Source organism: Carcharodon carcharias, chromosome 14 (assembly GCF_017639515.1).
Source record: "Carcharodon carcharias isolate sCarCar2 chromosome 14, sCarCar2.pri, whole genome shotgun sequence".
Taxonomy (NCBI): domain Eukaryota; kingdom Metazoa; phylum Chordata; class Chondrichthyes; order Lamniformes; family Lamnidae; genus Carcharodon; species Carcharodon carcharias.
The window spans coordinates 118018490-118046007 of record NC_054480.1 but is presented as its reverse complement, the minus strand read 5'-3'; the positions used below and the strand labels follow the sequence as shown (position 1 = coordinate 118046007).

General features: G+C 43.9%; 1 protein-coding gene across 4 annotated transcripts in view; it reads right to left on the bottom strand.

Moving 5' to 3' along the window:
* The window catches only part of LOC121287218 (KN motif and ankyrin repeat domain-containing protein 1-like), an 85985-nt gene that overhangs the window by 15940 nt on the left and 42527 nt on the right, over positions 1–27518 (bottom strand). For all 4 annotated transcript variants that reach the window (XM_041204897.1, XM_041204896.1, XM_041204894.1 and 1 more), the window contains exons 2-6: positions 15965–16068; positions 12945–14888; positions 12266–12365; positions 7131–7385; positions 1983–2070 (exon numbers count right to left, since the gene is read on the bottom strand). In XM_041204897.1, the coding sequence (XP_041060831.1) occupies positions 1983–2070; positions 7131–7385; positions 12266–12365; positions 12945–14888; positions 15965–16001 (2424 nt within the window). In that variant the 5' untranslated portion in view covers positions 16002–16068. The remainder of the gene's footprint in view (positions 1–1982; positions 2071–7130; positions 7386–12265; positions 12366–12944; positions 14889–15964; positions 16069–27518) is intronic.

Here is a 27518-nt window from a genome sequence, read left to right as displayed (position 1 = left end):
TTAAATGAGACAAATCCTTTGAGATTTTAACTGGGAATTGAACATAGACGGCAAGGAGAGTGTACAGCAATTCATGGGTCTCAGGCAAATTCAGTCATTCAGACATCATTACTCATTACTCTCAACTACTCTCTTGCCTCCAACTGGGAAAGGGACCATTTGTTGAGAGTACTTGCATTCAGCCATATTGAGCATTTTGGAGATTTTGAGACTCGAGATCAGGATTACCACGGCTGCCTTAGATTGTACTGAGGATGAGGAGCAAGATGACCATCACATCTGCAACAGCCACAGCCCACTGTGGAGAAAACTGGGGCTGATCCACAGACAGGAGATCAGCAGCAGAGGGAGAGAGAGGGAGCAGAGAGAGAGAGAGGAAAGAGTAGTGAGAGGTGGAGAGGGAGCAAAGAGAGAGTGAGGGGGAAGCAGAGAAAGGAGGGGGGCAGAGAGAGAGAGGGGGAGCAGGAAAGAGAGAGAGAGGAAAGAGTAGAGAGAGGTGGAGAGGGAGCAAAGAGTGAGGGGGGAGCAGAGAAAGGAGGGGAGCAGAGAGAGGAGGGGGAGCCGGAGAGAGAGAGGGGGGAGCAGGAGAGAGAGAGGGGGGCAGCAGGAGAGAGAGAGGGAACAGTGAGAGAGAGAGAGAGAGAGAGAGCAGTGAGAGAGAGAGGTGGATCACACAGAGAGAGAGAGGGAGCAGTTAGAGTGAGAGGGAACAGTGAGAATGAGAGGGAGCAGGAGAGAGAAGAAGGAGAGTGAGGAGCAGAGAGAGAGAAGGATGAGGGCCCCTAAGTGCCCACATCCCCCCAGGCCAAGCTATGCCCATTTACCCATTATACACTATATAGAAACAATGAATCCTATAGTGACAATAGGATATATAAAAATGTTTTAAAAAGTCACTCATTAAGAACGTTCCTTTAAAAAAAACCCTCCTTTTTACTATTGCCCAATAAAAGTGTCAATCATCCAGGCCCTTTAAAGTATCAAAAGCTGAAACTGCAAGTACTCGAGACTCTTTATCTTGCGTAAATAAACATTGTGCAATTAACAGAAAAGACCAGAGAGCCCAACCTGTCAATCAAGCAATGCTTTCCTTGGGGCACAGCTGTTTCAGCACTCTAATGGATGTCTGGGCTCTCAGCTAAGAATACATAATGAAGCTTGGCATGGGGGGGGGGGGGACATGACAGGCCATAGGCAGTGGTTGGGGCTGGGGGGGCATATTGGCATTGGCATGAGGAGGAAATTTTGAACTTACCTTTCAAAAGGTTCCCTCATACAGGTTATGGTTCAGGAGGGGCTGTGAACCACGACTTTGAAAAGTTGACCTGACTCCATGGTAATTGTGGTGGACGAGGACATGCCTGTCTTTGCAATGGAGCCGGCCAGGTTGGGGGTGCAGGGTGTGGGCTCAGGTTCCAAACCAGCCTGCACCCTAAAAAGGCATTCCATAAAATCCGAAACCCCAAGAATGGAGCCAAGAATCCTGGAATCGGGTCCTGGCTGCCATTTTCAACTCTCCATGGAATCACCCCGACGCCATGAAAATCCAGCCCAAAGTCAGGAACACGACAGCTGACTTGCATACAGCAAGATCCCACAAAAGGTCCAATGAGATAATAATCAGATAATCTGTTTCAGTCATGTAGGTTGAGAGATAAATATAGGACATGATAGCGGGGAGAACTCCCCAGGTCTTTGAAACAGCACCATGTGATCTTTTCCAACCACCTGAGGTTTAATGTCATATCAGTAAGACAGCGCCTCTGAGAGTGCTGCGTTCCTTCAGTATTCCACTGGAGTTATCAGCCTGGATTTAATCCTCAAGCCTGTGTTAGGATTTGAAGCCACAGTCTTGCGACTCAGAAGCAAGAGTGCTACCCACTGAGCCAGGGCTGACACAATTATCCCCACACAAGCCTTTAACCCCACCTCACCATGGCATCACTATCGACACCACAGCCATGGCACGTGAGGATGCTCACCACTTCCTTACTCTTCACTGGGTTCGGGTCATTGAAATGATTCTTCAGGATCAGGCACACTTCTCGCATCTTCAGACTCAGCTCAAACCTGCAGGAAAATAACCCACTGAAGAATCAGGACAGCAAACAAACCCTCTAAACATCCAACATGCTCAGGGCAGAAGTGTTTAACGGAACACAGGACACACTGCAGCCTACAAGCATCGACCAAATACTCCTCAAAATCCTTGGCTGTGTAACTAGAGGCACAGGCTACAAAAAGAAGGGGCTTATGCTAAAAATACATCCAGCTGGAGTATTGTGGCCAATTCTGGGCACCATTCTTTAGGAAGGATGTCAAGGTCTTGGAGAGGATGCAGAGAAGAAAAACTTCAATTGTACCAGGGATGAAAGATCTTAGTTACATGAAAGACTAGAGAAACTGGGACCCTTCTCCAAGAGGAGGTTTGATAGAGGTGTTCAAAATCATGGAGAGTACTGAGAGTTTCCCCATATTTACTCTGTTTCCAATGGCAGCTGGGTCAACAACCAGGGGATTGGTGAAAGAACTAGAGGCGACAGGAGGAAACATTTCCTTAAGCAGCAAGATGTTACAATCTGCAATGATGTCTGAAAGGATGGTGGAAGCAGACGCAATAATAACTTTCAAAAGGGAACACTTGAAGGGGAGAATATATGCAGGGGTAGGGGGGGAAGAGCTGGGGAGCGGGGCTAATTGGATAGCTCTTTCGAAGAAATAGCACAGGCACAATGGACCGAATGGTCTCCTTTTGTGCTGGGTCATTGGATTGTTTTTATACATTTTATGATCCTTTACAGGCAATGCCAGGGGCATTGGACAGATAGCGGGTAAAAGAGTGAAGCTGACCAGAGGGCCAGTAGATATTGAGGTTCTTGAAGATTGGTGGCTGGGGGGTGGGGCGGGGGAATGGGGCATGGGGTGGTGAGGGGGAGATAGGCAGTAGGGAGCGAGGTGGATGGGGGAATGAGGGGCTGATAGGGAGAGAGATGGCAGGATAGTGGGAGGGGTGTCTGGAGTGATAGCAAGAAGGGTGGTTGGGATCAGGTTTGTCCATATAGGGAGGGATTGTGCACTATATGTTAGGCAAAAAAAACCCTTATGCGTGAAGGAGCCCTAGCTTGGTTTGGAGACTTAAACACCTCCATGGGTTCCACATGCATCAGGCGCCCAGCTCACCAAATCAGTTGTCACGGCAATGGTAGGTTTGTGGTATGAGTTATGTAGTTCTGTAAGCCCTAGCTGAATTGCTGCAAATGGGGCGTTAATTTTGTCTGAGAAAGCCAGCTAAGCTCGTCCAGTATTGAGCTACGGGTTTAAAATCAGGAAAATACTTACAAATGCTTAATATCATGGTCAATCTTAGATATTTAGAAATCTATAATGTAACCTTAAAATAAAAATAAAAAGGCAGAAAATTTGAATAATTGCATAAGGCCTGCTTGGCACTTTGGGCCCTCAAAGCTGCGGCTGGGATAGGGTTTGCGGTTTAAGTGCAGCCAATCCAAACCCAAACAGAATGAAGGATGTCTGGGTTCAGACCATCGGGAACAGTCTGGACGGAACTCCAAACCACAGGAGTGGATTTCAGCGAGATCAGGGGCTCTGGTTTGCTAAGGTTGAGTCTAACTGTGGACGTGGAAGATTCACACCAGCCAACAGAAGCAGCAAGTCACTGATCTCAGGAAGGAAATGGTGTGTCAGAGTCAAGCTAAAGAAACAAATTTTCCAAACCAGGAAACAGGAGAGTGGGGAGATAAGGAGAGTTCAACCCCACAAACAAGGCACGTGTCAACAAATGAAGCACTAACAGAACTGGACACAATGCCTGCAGGAATGTTCTTAGCAGCCAGTTATATTAAAACACGTGAGAAAACAACACAAAGTTTAAAATCAAAAAGTAAACTTTTATAAATTTCAAGGATCTGGAACAGCAAGAATCCAAAAACAAAGCAGCATAGTTATCGCCAGATATACTCAGTTTATGAACTCATTCCCACAAATAAAGACAGGCCACACAATCACCTGTAGAAAAAGTCTATCTAAAACCACAGCCAGACACAGCACAGCTGGAGAGTGACCAGCACAGGACTCTGTCCGCCACAGAGATGTACATCAGGAAGAATTTGGGAGCTATAGCCCTAATTTTCTCTAGAAACTTTACGGGCAAATATTGAAAGCCTGAACTTAGTGATCTTTCAAGTCTTTTCCCAAATATTATAAAATTAGGGTTGAATTGCACCCACTGATTCAGTTCAGTGTTCACATGATCCAACCATGTGGCAGCATTCTGTATGGCATAGTCCTAACTTCAGACCCTTAATCTGAATGATTAATTGGAGCTGGGTTGCTCTAAAGTGACAAATGTGTTGTACGAGAACTCCTGTATTTAATGATTTACATCACCTTAGGTGCCCTGATACAATTTCCTTCTACCTGATCAGTGTTATGGAATGTGTTTGTTGGGGGAATTAGTGTGTGTGTATTGACTGGTTGATGCAAGTGTGGCTGTTGATTGGTTGATGTTAATGTGCGGGTGCTGATTGGTTGATGTTAATGTGCAGGTGCTGATTGGTTGATGTTAAGGTGCGGGTGCTGATTGGTTGATGTTAACTGGCGGGTGCTGAATGGTTGGTGTTAATATGTGGGTGCTGATTGGTTGGTACTAAAATGCAGGTACTTATTGGGCATTGCTCAAAGAAAGAAGAGAGAAATTTGCATTTTTATAGTGTTATTTTTATAATCACGGTCATCTCAAAGCACTTTAGAACCAATGGAGTACTTTTTGAAGTGTAGTCACTGCAATAATGAGGGGCAGGATATTACGCTCATCAGGCGGATGTGCATGCTTGCGCGATATTTCAATCGGCAGGCACGCGCGGGAGTTGGCAGTGCACCCACTGACAATTAACAGGCATATTAAGGCCATTAAAGATCTAATTGAATGAAATTCAGGCAGGTGAAAAGGCCAAGTGGGATGAGGTTTCGATTAGTCATTGAAAAATTTTTAATTCGTTTTTAAACTAATTTTTAACATGTCCCTGCTCATGTGACTATGTCACATGAGGGGATATGTTATTAACTTTTTAAAAAAAAAAAATTTTTACTTTCAAAAACCTTCATCCCCGAGACAGCTCTGTGCCTCAGGGAGCTTATCCTGCGTGTGTCCATGACCTTCTGTGCTCGCCTTCCTCCCCCCACCCCCACCCCACACAGGCAGCACTGAACGCTGCGGCACATGTTTGATGCTGGGTAGACTTTAATTGGCCCACCAGTGTGAAATTGCGGTCAGGCCCCGATCGCTTTCACAGCCGCTCCCAGGCCCACCCACCGCGCCACCCGACGAGGGCAAAATTCTGCCCGAGGCAAAATAGCAACTAATTTGCACACAGAAAGCCCCATAAACAGCAACAATCTGCTTTTGTGATGTTGACTGAGGGAATAAATATTGGCCAGGGCTCTTCGAAACAGCACCTTAGGATCTTTTACAGATGGGGCCACAGCTTAACATCTCATCGAGAGAATAGCATCTCCATACGGCACTGGAGTGAGATTTGAACCCAAAACCTTGTGACTTAGAGGCAAGAGTGCTACCAGCTGAGCCACCACACAACTGACTCCTAACACCCTGAATTCTCACTCTATCTATCTCCATGTCTATTGTGACATCATGGTGTTTTTCCTTCATTGTAAATTGCGTGTCACCCACAGTGACTATCAGTTTCCAGCTCCTTCCCTGGCATATTTTCTAATTACACCTGGCCCTGCAGTTTCCAGTTGTTGAACTGGTCATGGCTTCCAGCTGCCCTGTTGGTATGAGGCCAATTACCAGCTGCCCTTGTGGTTTGCTTTCCAGTTTCTAGCTGCCCCACGACCATGAGGATCAGCTACCTCCTTGACATAGTTCTAGTTAATCTGCATGCACTGTTTCAAACTGCTCTGTGGACTGTATTAACAGATCTGCTGTGTATTTCCAGCATTTCCTGCCTTTCTTTCTGTTCTGTGGCAGCAGTTTCTTTTGTTGCTCTTCTATTTGATTTGTTATGATGATGCACATTCCTGTTTTGCTGCACATTCCTGATTCCAGTCTCGTGTTAATCTAATCTTATCAGTTTCTTTTTATTCCTTCTACGTTGGAGTCAGAGGTTCTGCTCACAGTCACATCTGCAGAGCCCAGGTATTATTCTAAGTCACAGCATAAATGATTCTTTCTGCAGGCAGGATGGTTGGAGATGATTGTCCTGCATCCAACACGGCAAACATTCAAAATACAAAGCAGAAGCGACCTAGAGATCTCTTCACCAACAAATATCAGCAGTCAGGTGAAACAATCTGACAGAACGGGGCAGATTATAACAATCTTAACCATCCGAAGATGTAACATAGCTTAATTTTTCTTCTTTTGCTGTAATTACCACCAGAATCACTATTGGCGGGCTTTGAACTGACTGGAAATGGGTTTTGCTCACTCATTTCTCCTCTAGTCGCCTCATTCAACAGTTTCAGCTGTATACCATGATTGAGATCAGCCAGACTAGCTGAATTCAAATTGAAACTTGGACCTTTGAGATCCGAATGGTTATCACTGTTTTAAACAGCTAAGCATTGAGAAACAGGTTCCAGGTCCTACATACACTTTTAAACTGTAATTCTAAGTATATTCATGAGTTTATCATGTAAGTGGGGATATAAGTAACATTTCCCTTTCCCCATGCCACAAAAGCGAGGGTATAATATCAAATTCCAGCTTTGTTTATTTTGCTGAAAAAAGGAACAAGCTGTCGGAGCTTTTCATCTTGCCCTCATCAGGATAGCTCACAAGAATTTTCCAACTGTAATGGGGGAACAACAATTTATACTGCATGAGAAGAGAGTGCTGATTGGTTGGCAACTGATCAGCACTCTCTTCTCATGCAGTATAAATTGTTGTTCCCCCGTTACAGTTGGAAAATTCTTGTGAGCTATCCTGATGAGGGCAAGACGAAAAGCACCGACAGCTTGTTCCTTTTTTCAGCAATATTCAAGGTCTGTACCACCAAGCGATTCTTTGCTTTTTTGTTTCATTGGTCAAAAGTTCAAATTGTTTTAATGATTTAGGTATTAGAACAAATTAATAAACTTATTCTCACTTTTCCTTGACCTCCTCTTCTTCGCATCTCTTCTCTTCTCTCTCCTGTCTGCTCTGAGCAGGCATTTTCTCCTTCTCTTTATCCCTGCATTGTTCAGTAGATTCACAGTTGTCACTGTCACTGCCATCCAGGTTTGCAATGCCATCTTCATCTGAACTGTCACAGCAATTTCCCAACTCACTCTCCGAACTGTCTCCAGCCACCTTGTCCGAGCTCTCTTCGCCACTTGATTCCTCGCTTGAAGTTGACTCATATCTGTAATTTTAAATGCAACAAGATTTTTGTTGTGACTATTGCCAGAAATGGTGGCATAATGGTTATGTTGCTGGACTAATAATCCAGATGCCTGGGCTGATAACTTAGAAGTTTAGGTTCGAATCCCACTTGAGACCTTTAAATTCAATTATTTAAGTGAATATGAAATGAAAGGTTATTATCAGTAATGGTGACCATGAAACTATTGGATTGTTTTGAAAACCCATCTGGTTCACTATAGTGTAGCCTATATGTGACCCTTAATTGCCTTCTGAAATGGCCCAGGAAGCCACTCAGTTGTCAAGCAGGTGATTCACCCATCTCCTCAAGGACAATTAGGAAGGGCAACAAATGCCTACATCCTGAGTCTTAATATAAAAATGCTTCTAGATATCATAATCCCCTGGAATGTCACATCCTGTTGTAATGTGTGTAGTCTCAGGAATCATCTGCAGTCAAATAATCACTAATAGGATCATAAAGAGAAAAGGCTCTTTGGATAATTCAATCTGTTCACTGTGCCCAACAACATTGCAGAATGTTCCTTCATGCCCATTGAACTGTCAATGTACATTTAGACATTTAGCCACTTAGTAGTATAAAACCTGAATATTTCTGAAAGGAGAGACATTCTGTCAAAGCTTTTCATCTTATACTCAACCAGGACAGATGCAAGAGTGCCAAATTTCAAAGGGAGCAATAATTTATACTGCATGAGCAAAAAGTGCTGATTGGTTGGCAAGTCAACTCTGACTGGTCAAGGCATTGCCACAGAGAATGCACCAGAGAACTATTATCCCCCATGGTGTCATATTTACAATGCACATTGGACAATCTAGGCCCAACCATCTTCAGCTGCTTCATCAATGAGCTTCCTTCCACCATAAGGTCAGAAGTGGAGATGTTCACTGATGATTGCACAATGTTCAGCACCATTTGCGACTCTTCACTGTCCAAAAGCAGCAAGATCTGGGCAATGTCCAGGCAGTAACATTCAAGCCACACAAGTGCCAGACAATGACCATTTCCAACAAGAGAGAATCTAATCATCGCCCCTTGACCTTCAATGGCCTTATCATCACTGAATCCCCCACTATCAACATCCTGGGGGTTACCATTGACCAGAAACTGAACTGGGCCAGCCATATAAATACTGTGGCTACAAAAGCAGGCCAGAGGCTAGGAATCCTGCGGCGAGTAACTCACCTCCCAAAGCCTGTCCACCATTTACAAGGCACAAGTCGGGAGTGTAATGGAATATTCCCCACTTGCCTGGATGAGTACAGCTCCAGCAATGCTCAAGAAGCTTGACACCATTCAGGACAAAGCAGCCCACTTGACTGGCACCACATCGACAAACATTCACTCCCTCCACCACCGATGCACAGTAGCAACAGTATGTACCATCTACAAGAGGCACTGCAGGAACTCACCAAGGCTCCTTAGCCAGCACCTTCCGAACCCATGACCACTATCATATAGAAGGACAAGGGCAGTAGATTCATTGGAACACCACCACCTGGAAATTCCCCTCCAAGTCACTCACCATCCTGACTTGGAAATATATCACCATTCCTTTGCTGTTGCTGTGTCAAAATCCTGGAACGTCCTCCCTAACAGCACTGTGGGTGTACCTACACCACAGGGACTGCAATGGTTCAAGAAGGCAGCTCATCACCACCTTCTCAAGGGCAACTAGGGATGGGCAATAAATGCTAGCTTAACCAGTGAAGCCCACATCCCTTGAATGAATAATAAAAAGTATATTCCCTGTGGCCTATTACCTATTAAAACACAGGTAATTTTATCTCTTCATGTTTTATTGCGATTAGCCATTGTTGTAACCACTAACCAGATCACAATATATTCAACAAAAGGAGTGGTATTTAATGGAGCATCACTGGGGCTGCAATGCCTCCTGCTGGTAATAAACCTGCCCAAGGCTAAGGATTGCTGATGAACCCAGACCTCAGTTGAGTGACGATGTGAGGGGGAGCACGGGGTAGGGCCGGCAGCAAGGGCAGGGTGTAGCTCTCAGAGGGCCCCACCCCACCCCGATGCCCCAGGTCCCTCAATCAGGCACTGAGTGCCTTTGAATGAGGGACCACCCCGAAAACTCACAATCAACCCTAGGGTTTGTTTTCCAGGGCTTCCCGCATGGTGAATTCCTCACCTGCCAGCAGTTGAATACCAATGGTGATGGGATGAGACCTTTATGTGGGCGTTAATTGCCAGTTAGGGGCCTCAATCAGTAGCAGGACAGGAAGGCTGTACAACGAGCCTTCTCTCCATGGACTTAATCTGGGCAGAGGTGGGATCTCTACCTGTCAATCTCCCGTCTGATTAAATGCATTCCCCGCCACACCCCCGCCCCCCCACCCCCACCCCACCACCACCTAACTTGACATGGGGGAGGGCATTAAATTCCACCCAAGATTACTATTGCCATGAAATATGTCGATACAGTCCTATCTCATACAACCCAGGATCACAGACCAAATCAGTGCAATTAGAAAACTTGATGGTGTGAAAACATCCAGGACAGACTGTGAATAGTAAATGTAGGAAAGCAATTTTCAGACAGTCATCAAGCCTTGGGATTCAGGTGATGACTATAATCAAATGGAATTTTACTCATTTCAGCCTATTTAAATTCAACCATCTAGAACAGAAACTTGTATATCTATCTCACTAAATCCTTGATTGGTGTAATTTAGTTAATCACATTTTATAATCCATTAGTCCATATGTATTTATACAGCACTTTTCATGTGAGAAAACATTCCAAAGTGCTTTATAGCAACATCATAGAACAAAATTGGACACTGACCCACATAAAGAGATTTTAGAACAGATGACCGAAAACTTGGTCAAAGACTTGTTTTTAAGGAATGTTTTAAAGGAGGAAAGCGAGCTTGAGAAATGGAGAGGTGTTGGAAGGGTATTCCAGAGTTTGGGACATAGGCAACTGAAGACATGATTGTGCAATTGGCAGATGGAATATAATGTAGGAAAATGTGAGTTTATGCACTTTGGCAGGAACAATAGAGGAGCTGAATATTATTTAAATGGAGAAAGACTGCAGAAAGCTGCAGCATAAAGGGATTTAAGGGTCCTTGTGCATGAATCCCAAAAAGCTAGCATACAAGTTCAGCAGGTAATAGGGAAGGCAAATGGAATGTTGGTCTTTATTTCAAAGGGAAGGGAGTAAAAAAATAGGGAAGTCTTTCTAAAACTATGCAAGGCACTAGTTAGACTACACCTAGAATACTGTGAACAGTTTTGGTCCCCTTCTCTAAGGAAAGATATACTGGCATTGGAGGCAGTCCAGAGAAGGTTCACTAGGTTGATCGCGGGGTGTGGAGGGATTTTTTTTATGAGGAATGGTGAGTAGGTTTGGCCCGTATTCATTGGAGTTTAGAAGAATGAGAGGCGACCTTATTGAAACATATAAGATTCTTAGGGGGCTTGACAGGGTAGATGCTGAGAGGCTGTTACCCCTTGTGGGAGAGTCTAGACAGAGGGCATAATCTCAGAGTAAGGGGTCACTCACTTAAGACAGAGGTAAGGGGGAGTTTCTCCTCTCAGAGGGTAGTGAATCTGTGGAATTCTTTACCACAGAGGGCTGTAGAGGCTGCATCATTAAGTATCATTAAGTATATTCAAGGCTGAGATAGACAGATTTTTAATCTGTAAAGGAATCAGGGTTATGGGGAAAAGGCAAGAAAGTGGAATTGAGGAATATTAGATCACCATGATCTCACTGAATGGCAGAGCAGACTCGATGGGCTGAATGGCCTACTTCTGCTCCTACGCCCTACGGTCTTATGGTCTAATTATAAACATGAAGGATCCTTGATTTTATGTTTCAATCAAGTCGCCTCTTAGAAGAGTAAGAGGCGACTTGATTGAGACATATAAGATCCTGAGGGGTCTTGACAGGCTGGATGTGGAGAGGATGTTTCCTCTTGTGGGAGAATCTAGAACTAGGGGGTCACTGTTTAAAAATAAGGGGTCGCCCGTTTAAAATGGAGATGAGGCAAATTTTTTTTCTCTCAGAGGGTAGTGAGTCTTTGGAGCTCTCTTCCTGAAAAGGTAGTGGAAGCAGAATCTTTGAATTTTTGAAGGCAGAGGGGATAGATTCTTAGTAATCAAAGGTGTGATAAATTATCAGGGGTAGGCAGGATGCAGATTTGAGGTTCCTATCATATGATCTTATTAAATGGCAGAGTAGGCTTGAGGGGCAGAATGGCCTACTCCTGCTCCTTGTTCATATGTTCAAGAGGTCAGAATTAGAGGAGCGCAGACAACTTGGAGGGTTGTGGGGCTGGAGGAGATTACAAAGGTAGGGAGGGGTGCAAGGCCATGGAGAGATTTGAAAAACAAGGATGAGAATGTTAAAATCAAGGCATTGCTTAATCGGTATCCAATGTTGGTCTGAGAGTACAGGGGTAATGGGTGAAAAGGACTTGGTGCAAGTTAGAACACAGGCAGCAGAATTTTAGATGATCTCAAGTTTACAGAGGGTAGAATGTGGGAGGCTAGCTGGCAGTGTGTTGGAATAATTGACTACAGGTAACAAAGGTAAAAATGAGGGTTTCAGCAGCAGATAAGCTGGGACAGGGGCAGAGTCAGGCAATGTTATGGAGGTGGAAGTAGTCAGTCTTAGTGATGGTGCAGATGTGTGGTCAGAAGCTCATCTTGGGTCAAATGTGACACCTAAATTGCCTCACAGAGTTGCCAAGGAGAGGGATGGAGCCAGTGGCTAGGGAATGGCATCTGTGGCGGGGTCTTCCTAATTTTTAAACCACTGTTAAATGTGTAAGTCATTCACATCAATATAACAATAATACTTTGGACTAATAGTTGTAATTACTTACTCTCCATTCAAAAGACCAACAAATTGTAGGTTTTTTTTGCCGACATTTGATTCTGTTTTGTTTGACCCATCCTTCTTTTTCATGATTGACTTCAGCACTCCTGTTAGAAACAGACTGGTATAATGACGGTGGTTCCAATTGTTCAGCATATCTAATACAAAACAGCCAGACAGCAGTCGTATAGAAAAGCATTATCCGAAACATCTCTGTAATGGCTATTTGGCTTTAAAACAGCAAAACATGAATGAGTTCTACTACCAAAACACATAGCTCTGACCCGAGTTCAGCAGCACTGCCAAATGCAGGTTCCCATTAGCTCCATGACTCCACTCCTGTTAACAATCCTTAGTTAATCAACATGTAACCTGGACATGCAAAATAGCTGGTTGAGGTTTGGAAATTTGAGCTATGACCTCTGAAATTAAAACTGTGGCGGCTGATGTTGTAACACTTGTTGTAAGTCCCCTTCCCCCATCTTGTGGGATAATTTGTCTGTGTACTTCACTAAGACTATTTACTGTGTGGTCCATAAACACCTGAATTGACATTGGATTGAAAGAAGGTTTAGAAAAGTATTCTTCTAGTTTCAATCTTCAAGATGCAAAATCAATCAATTATTTCTGATTAGATTTCTATCCAAAGGATGTTATATTTCATTAAATTATAAAACCAGACTCACCTTTGGTAGGACTGACCATGTGCTGCTGTTCCATGGGCCTTTGCACATTTCCCTCAGTAACTGCATTTCTCTCACGCACAACCTGCAAAGATGTGCTACAGAGCTTGATTGCAACATGATCCTCTTGGACCATGTCCTTTGATAAGCTCACCCTAGTCACCTGGTCCTTAACCTTATGCTTAATGTCACAATCTTTTATTTCTACACTCTGACTGCCCTGTAACACTTGATCACTATCAATGGTAACATCTTCAATAGTTTCCATCTTCGAATCCACCTTCAGTATTCCTCTGGCTCTCTCTTGTCTAAGTCCACTCCTACTCTGACTGTAAATATCCAAATGTGCATCATCAGTGACCTCTTGTGTAATTGGAGTATCTGGACCAACAGCGACCTCCTGTACTTGTAAGCTGCAGTTAACTCCTACACTGGACATCTGTGGTGTGCAATCCACAGACACATCTATAATGTCCAAGTGATCACCTACTGCTCGACTCATGACTGGAACTCTGGCTTCCTCACTTGCATGGACCATAAGTGGCTGGGCCATTACACTGGCATCGACCATCGTCCTACAAGTGACAAGTGGCACACTCAGCTTTAAGTTGTTCAGTTCGTTATTTGCATCTTCCAGTTCAGCCGCAATCATGGAGATATTTGCTTTTTGACCATCAATAATTTCTTGTAGAAATTCAATTTCCTCCTGTGCCTCAGTGGTGAGTCCCAACATTGACTCAACAACTCCAACACTGACATGTTTCATTTCCATTTCTGGTCCAACCGCTACCTCTTGGGTGGGTCTCTCTGACTTGTAGTAAAAAACAACCTCATTCATGTCCTTCTTCTCTCCTACACCCACTGACTTTAGCAGCACATTTCTGCTTGGAGAAGTTGGAGAACATCCCAGAGATGGGCCTTTAGAGTAGGCTCTGCTCCTTTCAGCAACTGTCAACTTCTCAGTTAGTCTTCTAAGCTCTTTAATTTTACTGGATCGCTTCTCCTCGTTGTCACCAACTAAATCAATATGAAACTCCACCACCTTCCTGGCTTCTGGTTGGTACTGTGCCACATTCCCCGTGCTGTACGACCGCTGCCTGAGGCGGGAGGCTTCGGATTGGCTACTAACTTTTCTTTTTTTCAGCTCAGCTATGAGCTGCCTCTTCTCCTCATCGACTGCAGAGAGTTTCCTCTCCAGATATGGAATCATTTTCACTTGTTCTTCAAGCTCCTTCAGCCTCCTGAGGCCAGCTGCCATTTGCTCACGGATGTGTTGAAGGTGAGCCGGTGTGATATTTGTGACCGGTGAACTTCTTCCCGAGTTCATAGGGCTAAAGCTGAAAAAGCCAGTGAATGACGGATTGGGGGCTGGGTTAACATCACCATTTCCTATGGAAGTGTTTTGTTGAGCAGATGGGGGCGTTTGGCTTTGACTGCATGAATTTATGCCCAATTTGGGCCCAGTGTTCAACAACCTAGGTTTTGGTATGTCTTCAGCAGTCAACTGTTCCTGCTGCAGCCTCCGACTTGTCTCCAGCAATGTCTTTTCCACATGAAGGTTCCTCAGGGAAGATCTTGGGGAAGGTGGTGGAAGAAGACTGTTGACCGGAGGTGGCGACATTGCATTTAAGTACTGACTACAAACAGGATCCTTTATGTCATAAGCAACTGTGTAAGTTCTAAACTTTGGTGTTGTGGGCAATGTTTTAATGTCTTCACTGGTTGAGGAGGACAGTGACTCTGTGGAGGTCCATCCACTAGTACTTGTTGTTGGTTTTATTTTTGGTTTACGATGAATGGTCACTTTCTTCAGAGTGTTTCCACTCTGAATGTCATCAACAAATTTGAGGAAATCCAGGTCTAACTGGAAACCATATGGTGTTTCCACAGCGTATGGGCTCTTTTCGCTGTCATTCAACTCATTATACAGAGCATGACTTCCCAGGTCTAGGGAAAGATAGAACATTGTTAGTAGGTTTGCAGTTAACAATAATGCTGCAGACTTCCACACTGAAATAAATGTTGATTATTTTGCACACAAACAGTACATTTCTTTGCTTTTAATCTGATGTTTGTCTTGATATATCTGGGTTATTTAGTCAGCTAAAAGCATAGAAGAATTTAATCCAGTTTATTGCTTTAAGTAAAGCTATTGAAGGACTGTCCTCTGGATCACAAAATCAAATAAGCAAGAGGTAATTTTAGAATAGTTATAAGGAAATTCTTCTTCACACAAAGAGCAATTGAGGGTTGTTAGTCTCTGGAATTCTATTCCTCAGAGAGCAGTGCAGGCTGGGTCATTGAATATATTCACACTGACTCAGACAGATTTTTGATCTACAAGAGGAGTCAAGGGCATAATCAGATCAGCCATGATCTTCCAGCTCGATGGGCTGAATGGCCTACTCCTGCTCCTACTTCTTATGATCTTATGACATGTGGACTGTTGGAGGCAAAGCCACTGGATTAATTTAGGAAACAATCGGATGCTATGGTAGGACCTCTCTTATTGGATCAATTAAGATGAGCCAAATGGCCTTCTTCATCTGTAATCATTTCATGGTGATGCCATCATGGGAAAAAAACTAGTGGATCAGAAATACAGCCCGGAACACTTCTGCCCAGAGTTCTTTAAATGAGGAATTCCAGTTATCCACATGATTTATGTTGGACATATCCACTGAGTTAAACTCTAATGCAGCTAGTGGAGAATCTATATAAAGACCTGGTACATCCACATTCTTCAGTAAATTGAGTTATGTGCTGCATCCAATGATTTGAATAAACAGAAGCTCAGAATAATGGGTATGTCAGGGATTTGGAAGCTCACATTAGAGATGCTGCAGCTAATTAAGAGAGCTACAGGTTGGTTGGATTCATGGGGGCTTATAGAATAGAAATTATTCCTGTAAAGGAATGGAAGTGTCAACATTTCAGCTCCCAGCTCAGGCTACAAAAATGCCCACAATGCTGATGGGGAGAAGCCTGTTGGTGGCTACAACAGCAGATGAGTGGGTGCTTACCTGGGATACTTAGATTCATTTGTGCCGGTCGTGCCATCTCTCCTCAAATGTTCAGAGTGCCCATGAAATCAACAGGTAATTGTGCTTCCAGTCAATCAGGCAGCCTGGAATAAAACACAATGGAAACATCATCCCACTGCCTTGAATCCAGACACAGTTGGATGCACTGCTGCTCAGAGTTCAGTGGAGATGAATGCTGGTTTTAGTCTCCCACACTGCTCACTTCCTGACCTGACAGCTGTCATGTGAAGGCTATCCAACTGGAGGGTAGAGTTCTGCCTGCTGTCTATCTACGGGGTTTGAAAGCAGACCAACCACAGGATGAGCAGGACCGCATTGGTTTACAGGAGACTTTAACCCAACCTTCCCTCCGGGAAACTGGCAGGACTGGGGCTAATGCTGGTTTTACAGTCCGCCTGGTTTGACTCAACACTGAACTGAACGCAGTAATACTGGAATGAAAACAGAAAATGCCAGAAAAACCCAGCAGGTCTGGCAGCGTCTATGGAGAGAGAAACAGAGTGAACATTTTGAGTCCATGGGCAGAATTTGGTCGTTGTCGGGCGGAGGCAGTCAGGAAGCCAACCGCTGCCTGCGATCAGGGCCGGACCACGATTTCACGCTGGCAGGCCAGTTAAGGCCCTCCCAGCATGAAACACAAGTGTCAGCACTCAGTGCTGCTTGTGCTGGCGGGGGAGATGGGCGAGCGGGGCAATTGGAAAACTTAGTGCATACGCGCGTGTGCACACTTGAAAATCTCCCTGAGACACAGAGCTGCCTCAGGGAGATGAACAGTTTTCCAAAAAAAAACAAAGGTTTATAAAATGTTATCAAACAAGTCCCCTCATGAGACTCTGTCACATGTTATTAATTAAATTGTAAAATTATTATTTTTTTTTATTTGCTGTTGGAAACCTCACCACAGGCGGGATGGGGTTTCCTGAAAAGTGCAAAGGCCACTTGGCCTTCTTGCCTGCTTGGCAACCTAAGGTTGGACATGCAGCGGAAAGTTTAGTTCAATTATCTTTTCGATGGCCTTTTAATTGTTGGCGCGTGCCCGCCAAATGAAATATTGCACAACTGCGCGTTGATGTCAGGACTTTCGCCTGGGGTCAACGCGCATCATTTTACGCTCGAACGGGCCAGGTGCACACCCGCCTGCTGAGATAAAGATTCTGCCCTTTATGACTCTTCAAAGTAGTAACATTAGAAAGAGTTTAAAACTGGCAGTTCACCCAATCCTGTGGGTTTCCTGCCTGGCATGTTGGGTTAAAATTAGCTACAATGGGTGAATAGATAAATTCTGTTTCATTACATTGAATTTTGGCATTTTTAAAAAACATTTTTTAGAGGGCAATCAAATCCTGTGGGATTGTTCATTTATTCATGTAAACTGAAAATCAGTGGCGTTAGGTGTATATAAAGAATAATGGGATCATGTTGAAAGGATTCCTTAGATAGACTTTGAATCCAGTCCTAGAAAGGTTCCAGCTTTCACCTCTCCCAGTAAATCCGCTTCCTGTACCCCTGCCTAAGATGTTCAGAGACAGGAAAGTGCAGGGAATGGAGATAGAAGGCAGGTGAACAGAAAGGAGCAGGAATCAATTCGGAGCCAGTGTGGAGTGATGGGGACCCATCATTGTGCTGATTGTAAAATCTGCTCTGGCAGAGACCAGAAGCACATTCTTAGAGGGTGCAGGATGATGTATGTTGGGGGGCTGGTGGGGAGGGAGGTGGGGAAGGACAGGCATTATGAATGTTAAGTGTGTAGGAAACAAATTCAGACCCAAAAATGTGCAATTAAGAATGACAATTCTCTAGAACTCTGTTATGTAATACATTCCTGGAATGATAGCAAACAATAAAGCAATTGGAGGGTGGAGAGAAAAGGTCTCATGTGATGTCCTTGGGGTCCAATTACCTACAACATTCTGTAAAATACAGTTGGAAAGTTCCTCAGGAATATTATTCTGAAAATACTGTAATCTCACTGGCTAGTAGCTTCTCATAGGCTGACAATTCACTGAATAACTCAAACACTACTTACAGTGATCAAACCATCCCATTATGTCATAACATGAGTGTTTGTTTAAATTCCTAATAATTCCACACAATACTCAGTTCACTTTTAATTGGCTTTCACATCTGGAGATGCTGACACTCAAGGGCTATTTCTTGTTGTTTCATCATCGACTATGATGGTTTGCTTTCACCACGTAACCGGCAGTTCATAGAGTCATAGAGGTCTACAACACCAAAAAGGCCCTTCGGCCCATCGAGTCTGCACAGGTCAAACAAGTACCTGACTATTCTAATCCCATTTTCCAGCGCTAGGCCCATAGCCTTGTGTACCAGTGCACACCCAAATACTTCTTAAATGTTATGAGGGTTTCTGCCTCTACCACCCTTTCAGGTAGTGAGTTCCAGATTCCCACCACCCTCTGGGTGAAATAATTCTTCCTCACAGTCCCTCTAAACCTCCTGCCCCTTACCTTAAATCTATGTCCCCTGGTTATTGAACCCTTCACCAAGGGGAAAAGTTCCTTCCTGTCTACCCTATCTATGCCCCTCATAATTTTATACACCTCAATCATGTCCCCCCTCAATCTCCTCTGCTCCAGGGAAAATAACCCCAGTCTATCCAATCTCTCCTCATAACTAAAACTCTCCAGCTCAGGCAACATCCTGGTAAATCTCCTCTGCACTCTCTCTACTGCAATCACATAATGTGGATTCCAGAACTGCATGCAATACTCTAGCTGTGGCCTAACCAGCATTTTATACAGTTCCAGCATAATCTCCCTGTTCTTATATTATATGCCTCAGCTAATAAAGACAAGCATCCCATGTGTCTTCTTAACCACCTTATCTACCTGTCGTGCTACCTTAAGGGACCAGTGGACATGCACACCAAGGTCCCTCTGATCCTTGGTACTTCCCAGGGTCCTACCATTCATCGTGTATTCCCGTGCCTTGTTTGTCCTGCCCAAGTGCATCACCTCGCACTTATCTGGATTAAATTCCATTTGCCACTGAAACGCCCATTTGACCAGACCATCTATATCCTCCTGTTATCTAAGGCTATCCTCCTCACTATTTTACCACCCCACTAATTTTCATGTTATCCGTCAGTTTACTATCAACCTACCTACGTTCAAGTCTAAATCGTTTATATATGCCACAAACAGCAAGTGACCCAACACCAATCCCTGTGGAACCCCACTGGACACAAGCATCCAGTCACAAAAATACCCCTCCACCATCACCCTCTGCTTCCTGCCACTCAGCCAATTCTGGATCCAATTTGCCAAATTGCCTTGGATCCCATGGGCTCCTCCCTTCGTTATCAGTCTCCCATGTGGGACCTTATCAAAAGCCTGGCTGAAGTCCAAGTAGACTACATCAACTGCATTGCCCTCATCTACACACTCGGTTACCTCTTCAAAAAATTCAATCAAATTGGTCAGACATGACCTCCCCTTAACAAAACCATGCTGACTGTCCTTGATTAATCCCTGCCTCTCCAAGTGTAGACTAATTCTGACCCTCAGAATTGCTTCCAATAGTTTCCCCACCATCTACTTCCCAATGAGTGCAGTGGGATATTACACAGCCCAATCCCTCTAATTGTACCACAGTTCCCCAATCATTGGCATAAGAAAAGATCCAGGACAAAAATGTCCCTTTAGCCCATCCAGTTTATGCCTTGGGTGCTCCATGTGACCCAATCAGTATTGAAAGCAGATCTCAATTTGAGGGTTGCTCATTGTCCTGACCAGTCATTCAGTTAATTAATAATTCAGTTAATTAAAACAAATCTGGAATTGAAAGCTAATTTCAGTAATGGTGACCGTGAAACTACCAGTGATTGTTGTAAAAACCCGTCCTGGTTCACTAATATCCTTTAGGGAAGGAAATCTGCCGTCCTTACCTGGTCTGGCCTACATGTGACTGCAGACCCCATAGCAATGTGGTTGACTCTTAACTGCTCTCAAGGGCAACTAGAGATTGGCAACAAATGATGGCCTTGCCAGCGAAGCCCAGTTCCCACGAATGCTTTTAAAAAATGGCCTGTGAGGAGGAGTGCGCAGTGTGACTTGGGGTGGAACAGGATATGGGTGGCAGAGTTTTGGATGACACAGGTGCTTATGTTGCCTTGTGCTGTGTGTGCAAGAATAGAGACTAGGAGAGAATTCTGGAGAAAATGAATACATCACAGAACCTAGACATCATCGCAGTACCAGAATAAACATCAGTCAGAGAGAGAGAGGTACAAGGAGGATCAAGTTCAGTCAGAGAGAGAGAGACAGAGAGAGAGAGAAATGAATAAATAAGATTTGTGAACCTTTTAATAATATAATTAGGAATTTGATTTTGGTGTAAAGTTGTAACTCTGTAATTCTTTGGTTATTCTATTCTTTTGCCATTCTCCAGTTGGCTGTGGTCATACTAACAGGTGCCTGCTTCATTCATTTCACACTCCATTCATTTAATTAGAAACATATTAGTTCTCATTCCCTATGGATTTTTATGACAAATTTCTGGCTTGTATTAAAAAAAATTGCCTCACTGAGCATAGTGGGGAAAATTTGATACTCTGATTGATCTCCAGAAATGTTAGCAATGACTACATGTAATTAAGCTGCATTCATTTCAAACGGCTGGGAAATAAATAGTGCTAATAGGAAATTTCTATACTTGCATTTGTTGTCAATTTACAGTCTGTCCTTTACCTACAAATGCTTATTTTTATCCAGGTCTTTTTAATTTGTTTTACTTTGTGTCTAGGATATGGGAGACACCAATAAGGGAACATTTATTGCCCATCCCAGTCTAGATTACAGTAATGTTCTCCTAGTTTGTCTCTACCCACCACTCTCCATAAATTTCAGAACATCCAAAACTCTGCTACCCATATTCTGTTCCACCCCAAGTCACACTGCGCACTCCTCCTCACAGGTTCTTTTTGTAATGCATTCATGGGAACTGGGCTTCGCTGGCAAGGCCATCACTTGTTGCCAATCTCTAGTTGCCCTTTAGGGCAGCTAAGAGTCAACCACATTGCTGTGGGTCTGCAGTCACATGTAGGCCAGACCAGGTAAGGATGGCAGATTTCCTTCCTTAAAGGACATTAGTGAACCAGACGGGTTTTTACAACAATGACTTGTAGTTTCATGGTCACCATTACTGAAATTAGCTTTCAATTCCAGATTTGTTTTAATTAACTGAATTTATTAAATAATTGAATTTAAAGTCTATCAGCTGCCATGTTGGGATTTGAACCCATGTTCCCAGACTATTAGCCTGGGCCTTTGGATTACTAGTTGAGTGACATTACTACAATGCCCCCATTTCCCCCCAATCACTGTCTCAGCATCCTGCTACCTAAATACCTCAAACCCAACCCAAGACTTCAAACTGCCACCTCTTTGATCCCGCCTGATCCCCATTCCTCTTGCGGATCCCTCTCCCTTTGCCTCACAATTGCTGACTGTGCTTTCCGCTACCTAGGCCCTGCTGGAGTCCTGTGTACATACACACAGGCAGAATCTATTAACAGAAACCAATTTCCCTATATTGGCCTAACCAACAGGTAAAAAAAATCTCCTCAGTGAGTCAGAGAAGAATTTTCCTGACTATTTTTATTCTCTTGTTGTGGGGTGCAGGGTGTAGCAAGTGTGTAGTTGTGATGCTTCTATCATGAGTGCAGACCGGCTTGCTGGGTGAGCTGACCTTTTCCACCAGTCTTTATCGTACACTTGGTAAATTAGAGAACTTCTTAAGATCTGGAATTGGACAGAACCTGGGTTGGTCACAACCTTCAACAGAAACCTCAGTGGCAATTAGCCTTTAATCACTCTCTAGACACAAGTTGGTCAGTAAGAAAGAGCATCAAAACTAAACTCTATGAAATTATTGACAATAAATACACTGCTAGAAGGCAGTAACACAACCTGTAGCCCAAAAACAGGCATCATATTCTCGTCTCACATCTTTCCATTACCTGCCCTATTTGTCTGCACTATAATTATAATTTATAATGTGCAGCGCTCCAGTGTTTTTGAACAAGCTCCACATAAATAGGAGGCATATTCGTTAGGGTCTCTTAAATCAAGTTATCTGAAGATAATTTAAACATACTTCAATTCCTGCATTCATTAAGAATTACAATGTTCTGGAATTCCATTAGATAATATATGCATCCCAGCCACACAACTTGCATTCTCTGCACGCAGAAGCTGACATGTTTGTAACAACAAGGACATTATTAATTGGCATTTGTCACACACCAGGCTGCATACATATCAGGCTGCATCTATTACAGCCACCAGGATTCCCCGCACGATAATCCAACTGTTACTGTCAGCAGGATTCCCCACACTATAATCCAACTGTTACTGTCAGCAGGATTCCCCACATTATAATCCAACTGTTACTGTCACCAGGATTCCCCGCACTATAATCCAACCGTTCCTGTCACCAGGATTCTCCACACTATAATCCAACTGTTGCTGTCACCAGAATTCCCTGCACTATAATGCAACTGTTACTGTCACCAGGATTCCCCACATGATAATCCAACCGTTCCTGTCACCAGGATCCTCCACACTATAATCCAACTGTTACTGTCACCAGAATTCCCTGCACTGTAATCCAACCGTTCCTGTCACCAGGACTCCGCACTTTATAATCTATCTGTTACTGTCACCAGGATTCCTCGCACCAGCCCACACACATTACAATGCTGACATCTCTCACAGAGGAGGCTGCAGCTGTTCAACTTCTCCTTGGGGGCAGTAAGTTGCAGTGAATAATTGAGTTCTCACACATTCAAAGTCCCTCCCAGAATTCTTGAAACATAGCTCAATTTATTTTGTATTTATCCATTCAAGGAATGATGGTATCGCGGGCAAGACCAGTATTTTTGCCCATCTCTAAATGTCCCTGAGAAGGCAGTGAGTGATGAGCTGCTTTCTTGAGCCTTTGCATTCCAGGTGGTCTAGGGACATTCACAGTGCTGTTAGGGAGAACTCCAGAACTCCAAACCAATGACAATGTAGCAACACTGATATATTTCCAAGTCAGGATGGTGTGTGAATTGGAGAGGAATTTAGGAGTGGTGGTGTTCTCATGCGACTGCTGCCTTTGTCCTTCTAGGTGGTAGAGATTGCAGGTTTGGAAGCTATTGTCAAAGTAACTTTAGCGAGATGCTGCAGTGCATCTTGTAGATGATACACACTGCTGCCAATGTGCGTTGGTGGTGGAGGAAGTGGATATTTAAGCTGTTAGATGGAGTGCCAATCAAATTGTTCTGGATGGTGTTGAGGTTCTAAGTGTTCTTGGAACTGCGTTCATCCAGGCAAGTGGAGAGTGTTCCATCACACTCCTGATTTGTGCCTTGTAGATTGTGAGGGTAGTGAATCAGTGGAATTCTTTACCGCAGAGGGCTGTTGAGGTTGGGTTGTTAAGTATCCAAGTACTCAAGTATTCAAGACTGAGATAGAGAGATTTTTAATCTAAGAGAATCAAGGGTTAAGGGAAAAAGGCAGGAAAGTGGAGCTGGGGATCATCAGATCAGCCGTGATCTTATTAAATAGCGGAGCAGACTCAATGGGCCGAATGGCCTACTTCTGCTCCTAGGTCTTGTGGAGTGACTCACTCAATATAAAATATCCACCTTCTGATCTACTCTTGTAGCCTCAGTATTCATGTGTCTGGTCCAGTTCTGGTTAATCGTAACCCCAGGATATTGATGATGGTGTGGATTTAGTGCTGATAATGCCATTGAATGTCAAGAGAGATGGTTAGGTTCTCCCTTGTTGGGGATGGTCATTGCCTGGCACTTGTATAGCGTGAATGTCACTTTCCACTTATCAGCCTGAACCTGGATGTTGTCCAGGTCTTGGAGCTCAAGACCCAGTACAACATTAGGGATATTGTCAGTGCCCATAGCCTTTACTGTATCTAACACAATCAGCCTTGATATCATTTGAGGAGATGAAGTGAGCTGAAGAATGGCATTTGTGATGGTGGGAACCTCAAGAGATGGCCTGGATGCACCATCCACTCAACACTTCTGGCTGAAGATGATTGCAAAAACAGCTTTCAGGACTTGGCCAGCTCAGTGGTACTACTGAGTCACTCTTAGTATTGGACATTGAAATCATCCAGCCAGAGTACATTGTGTGCCCTTGTGCACTCTCAGTGCATCTTTCAAGTGGATTCAACATGCAGAGGTATGGAGTCATCTGTTAATGGAGGGTAGCAGTCAGCAGAATGTTTCCTTGCCCATATTTGACCCAGGCAAGACAATATTTCACAGAATGCGATGTCAATACCGAGGACTCCTCATGACCATGTACCACAATGCCACCACCTCAGTCCTGCCTGTGGAAAAATACATAAGTGGCAATGGTGACGGGGGAATCTGAGATGTTGGCTGATGGGTATGATTCAGTATGATTATATTACCCCGTTGCTTGACTATTCTGTGGGACAACTCTCCCAAGTTTTGCACAAATCCCCAGGTATTAGTGAGGAAGATTTTAAATTTCGACTGTGCTGAGTTTGCCTTTGTCATGCCCAAATCTGGTGCCTAGGCCAATGTTGGGAGATCTGTCCAATTTTGTTTTTATTAGACTTTTTTTATAGCCGTTAGATACAACTGAGTGGCTTGCTAGTGGTGTCAACCACATTGTTTTGGGTCCAAAGCGACTGATAGGCCAGACCAGGTAAGGATGGCAGATTTTTTTCCCTAAAGGGAATTAGTGAAGAAGTTGGATTATCACAACAATCCAATAGCTTTGTGCTCCATTACTGATACTGATTTATTTAATTAATTGAATTCAAAGTGACAAACTGCTGTGATTTGAAGGCATGTCTCTGGGCTATTAGCCCAGGCCTTTGGATTGCTCATTCGGTTGCATGACCACTATGCTACCGTGACCAGTAAACTATACTGGTAATGGCTGCCAGCCCTGGGAAGGCATGCATCCCTCGCCCACACTGTTTCATAGAATGTGTGTAATTCATATAGTTTTCTCCAGTGTCTATTTCATGAAGGAAATGCCATCCCTCGCCCAGAAAGTCCACAGAATCAGTTCCCACAGCTGGATAATGACATTCCACATTGTTGGTTTCACAATGAATAGAATCAGCTGTGAGACGTACTGCTGAACCCAGCAGTGCAAGGCTTAAGGTACAGGCTAACACTGTAGTGGTGTTATGGAACAGCACCAAAGGGTTGAAGATAAATCAACTATTTACAAAGCATCAGTGAAGCAGGCACCCTGGTGAGCACAAAAACCTATCTCTGTTCCAAAATACATCAAAAGCCCTCCAACTTTATTGTGCTGCCTGTCTAGACAACAGACGAGTGAGATAAAAGCCAGGGAGCTGTGGCGACACAGGGCAGGAAGGTAAATTTCCCCTTTTCCACTTCTCATTGGACCTTTTCCTTTGAACTGATTTTCTAGAAACCACCCCTGCGACCTCCTCTTCTGTCCAGAATTTGCTACCAGTTTATCACATGGTTAAAAGTGAGCTGAATCTTAACTATAACCAGCTGCACGATCAGATACAGATCAGGGAGGTGCTTCCTTTAGCCTCGCCAACAGAAGTGTTGACTTTTTCTGCAGGCGTGAATTATTGTAAGTAAACATCAAGTCAGCTCCAAAGTAAATTTCCTGACGCCAAAATCTCCAGCTCCAGGATAATCTCAGTCTTGGGGAAGCTATTGTGACCAGCAGCTTTGCATCCCTCGTCCTTGCAGTGCCAATGCCTCACCTTAAAAGGGCCTGTTTGGCAACCCTGGGGCAAACAAGCTTCACTGGACAGGTGTCACACCGCCAGGGCATGAACTCCTGGACAAATGTACAGTATCACCTTCCCTTTAAAGGGGCTCTAATGTTTTTTTTTATATATATTAAATGCTGGCGAGTGTGCCCTGCAAATGTAAACAAGCCCACGAGGATGCAGGGAAACTTCCTTTCTCTCAGTTGACGTGGCCTGCTGTAGGTTAGCATGGAGGTATGAACTCAGAAAATGCCATGGGGCGAGGCATCATTTTTAATAATTTAATCAATGTAAGATTCCGATCTGTGAGAGACGGTGGAAAGAAATGTCAAACTGTTGTAAAAGCTTAGGTTAGGGAGTATTTTGACCCCTGGCTGATTGGAAGCTTGGCGAAACATTTTCATTTGCTGAACTCTATAATGAGGCATTAGCAAAGATAAAGAATAATGTTATGTTAACCACGTCAGCTAAAGGGTCTCCTGCTAAATAAACAAAAACGTCACGCATGGATGGACATGTAAGTTTACAATGAAATAACAATAATAAAATAATAGGCCAGATATTGCGCTCGTTGACTGGGCACACGCCCGACCCAAACGAGCATAAAATGACACACAATGCCATTGGGCGAACGTCCCAATGTCGTTGCACACTCACACGATATTTCAGTTGGCGGGGCACACGCAGGAGTCGGCAGCACTGCCCACCGACAATTAAAAGGCCTATTAAGGCCATTAAAGTCATAATCTAAAGAAATGTTTCGCTGCCCGTCCAACCTTATGATTGGCTGGCAACCAAATGGATTTTTTAGGAAAATTCATCCACAGACGGGATGAGGCTTCCAACAGCAACTAAAAATTAAATTAAAATTGTAACACTTCATTAATAACATGTCCCTGCTCATGTGACAGGGTCACATGAGGCAACATGTTATTTTTTTAACATTTTTAAATTGTTTATTTTTAATTTTCAAAAATCTTCATATCCCTGAGCTGCTCTGTGCCTGAGGGAACTTTTCCTGTGTGCACTTGCATGAAGTTCCCGCTCGCCTTCCTTCTCCCCTACCCCCGACACAGGCAATGCTGCAGGGCACGTTTCACACTGGGCGAGCGTTAATTGGCCCACATAGCGTGAAATTGCGGTTGTGGCCCGATCGCAGGTGGCAGTCAGCCGAGCCCACCCAACAAGGGCAAAATCCTGGCCATAGCAAACTAATCAGGGGTAAACCCTACTCAAGGGTAAACTAATCAGTCACCTAAAACGGCACAAGGCTAGACTCAAAAAAGGTATAAGAAGCAGAGTCTTGTGATCCTTGACACACAACCAAGAGAACAGGAGGCAGATTATGGTCAACAAGAATGCAGCAGCAACAAGAACAGAGCAGGAGACAATGCCCCAATCAACTGGAGAGTTTGGAGCTGGTGTTTGTAAGAACGGATTGCGCCTACCGCCTTGTTAAGAACCATTTTATTACACTACTTGTGCTTCTATTTAATAAACTTACTACTGCTTGTACCAAATGCCTCGTACCTGGAGTGGACAGTGACTAGTTGGAATGAAAGGTCCCAAACGTTGTCTCAAACTTACTATTGGTGCCAAATCTCAGGAATTGACTAGCACAAAATGAGGCAGCTGTAATAAGCAGGGTAAGCGCAGGGAGGCCTGTTTGGCCATTGGTGATTCGTGTGGGGAAAGAGCTCTCATTGACAGTGGAAGGGAGTGCCAATTTTTATTGCTCCGGTAGTGTCTTTTAAAAGTC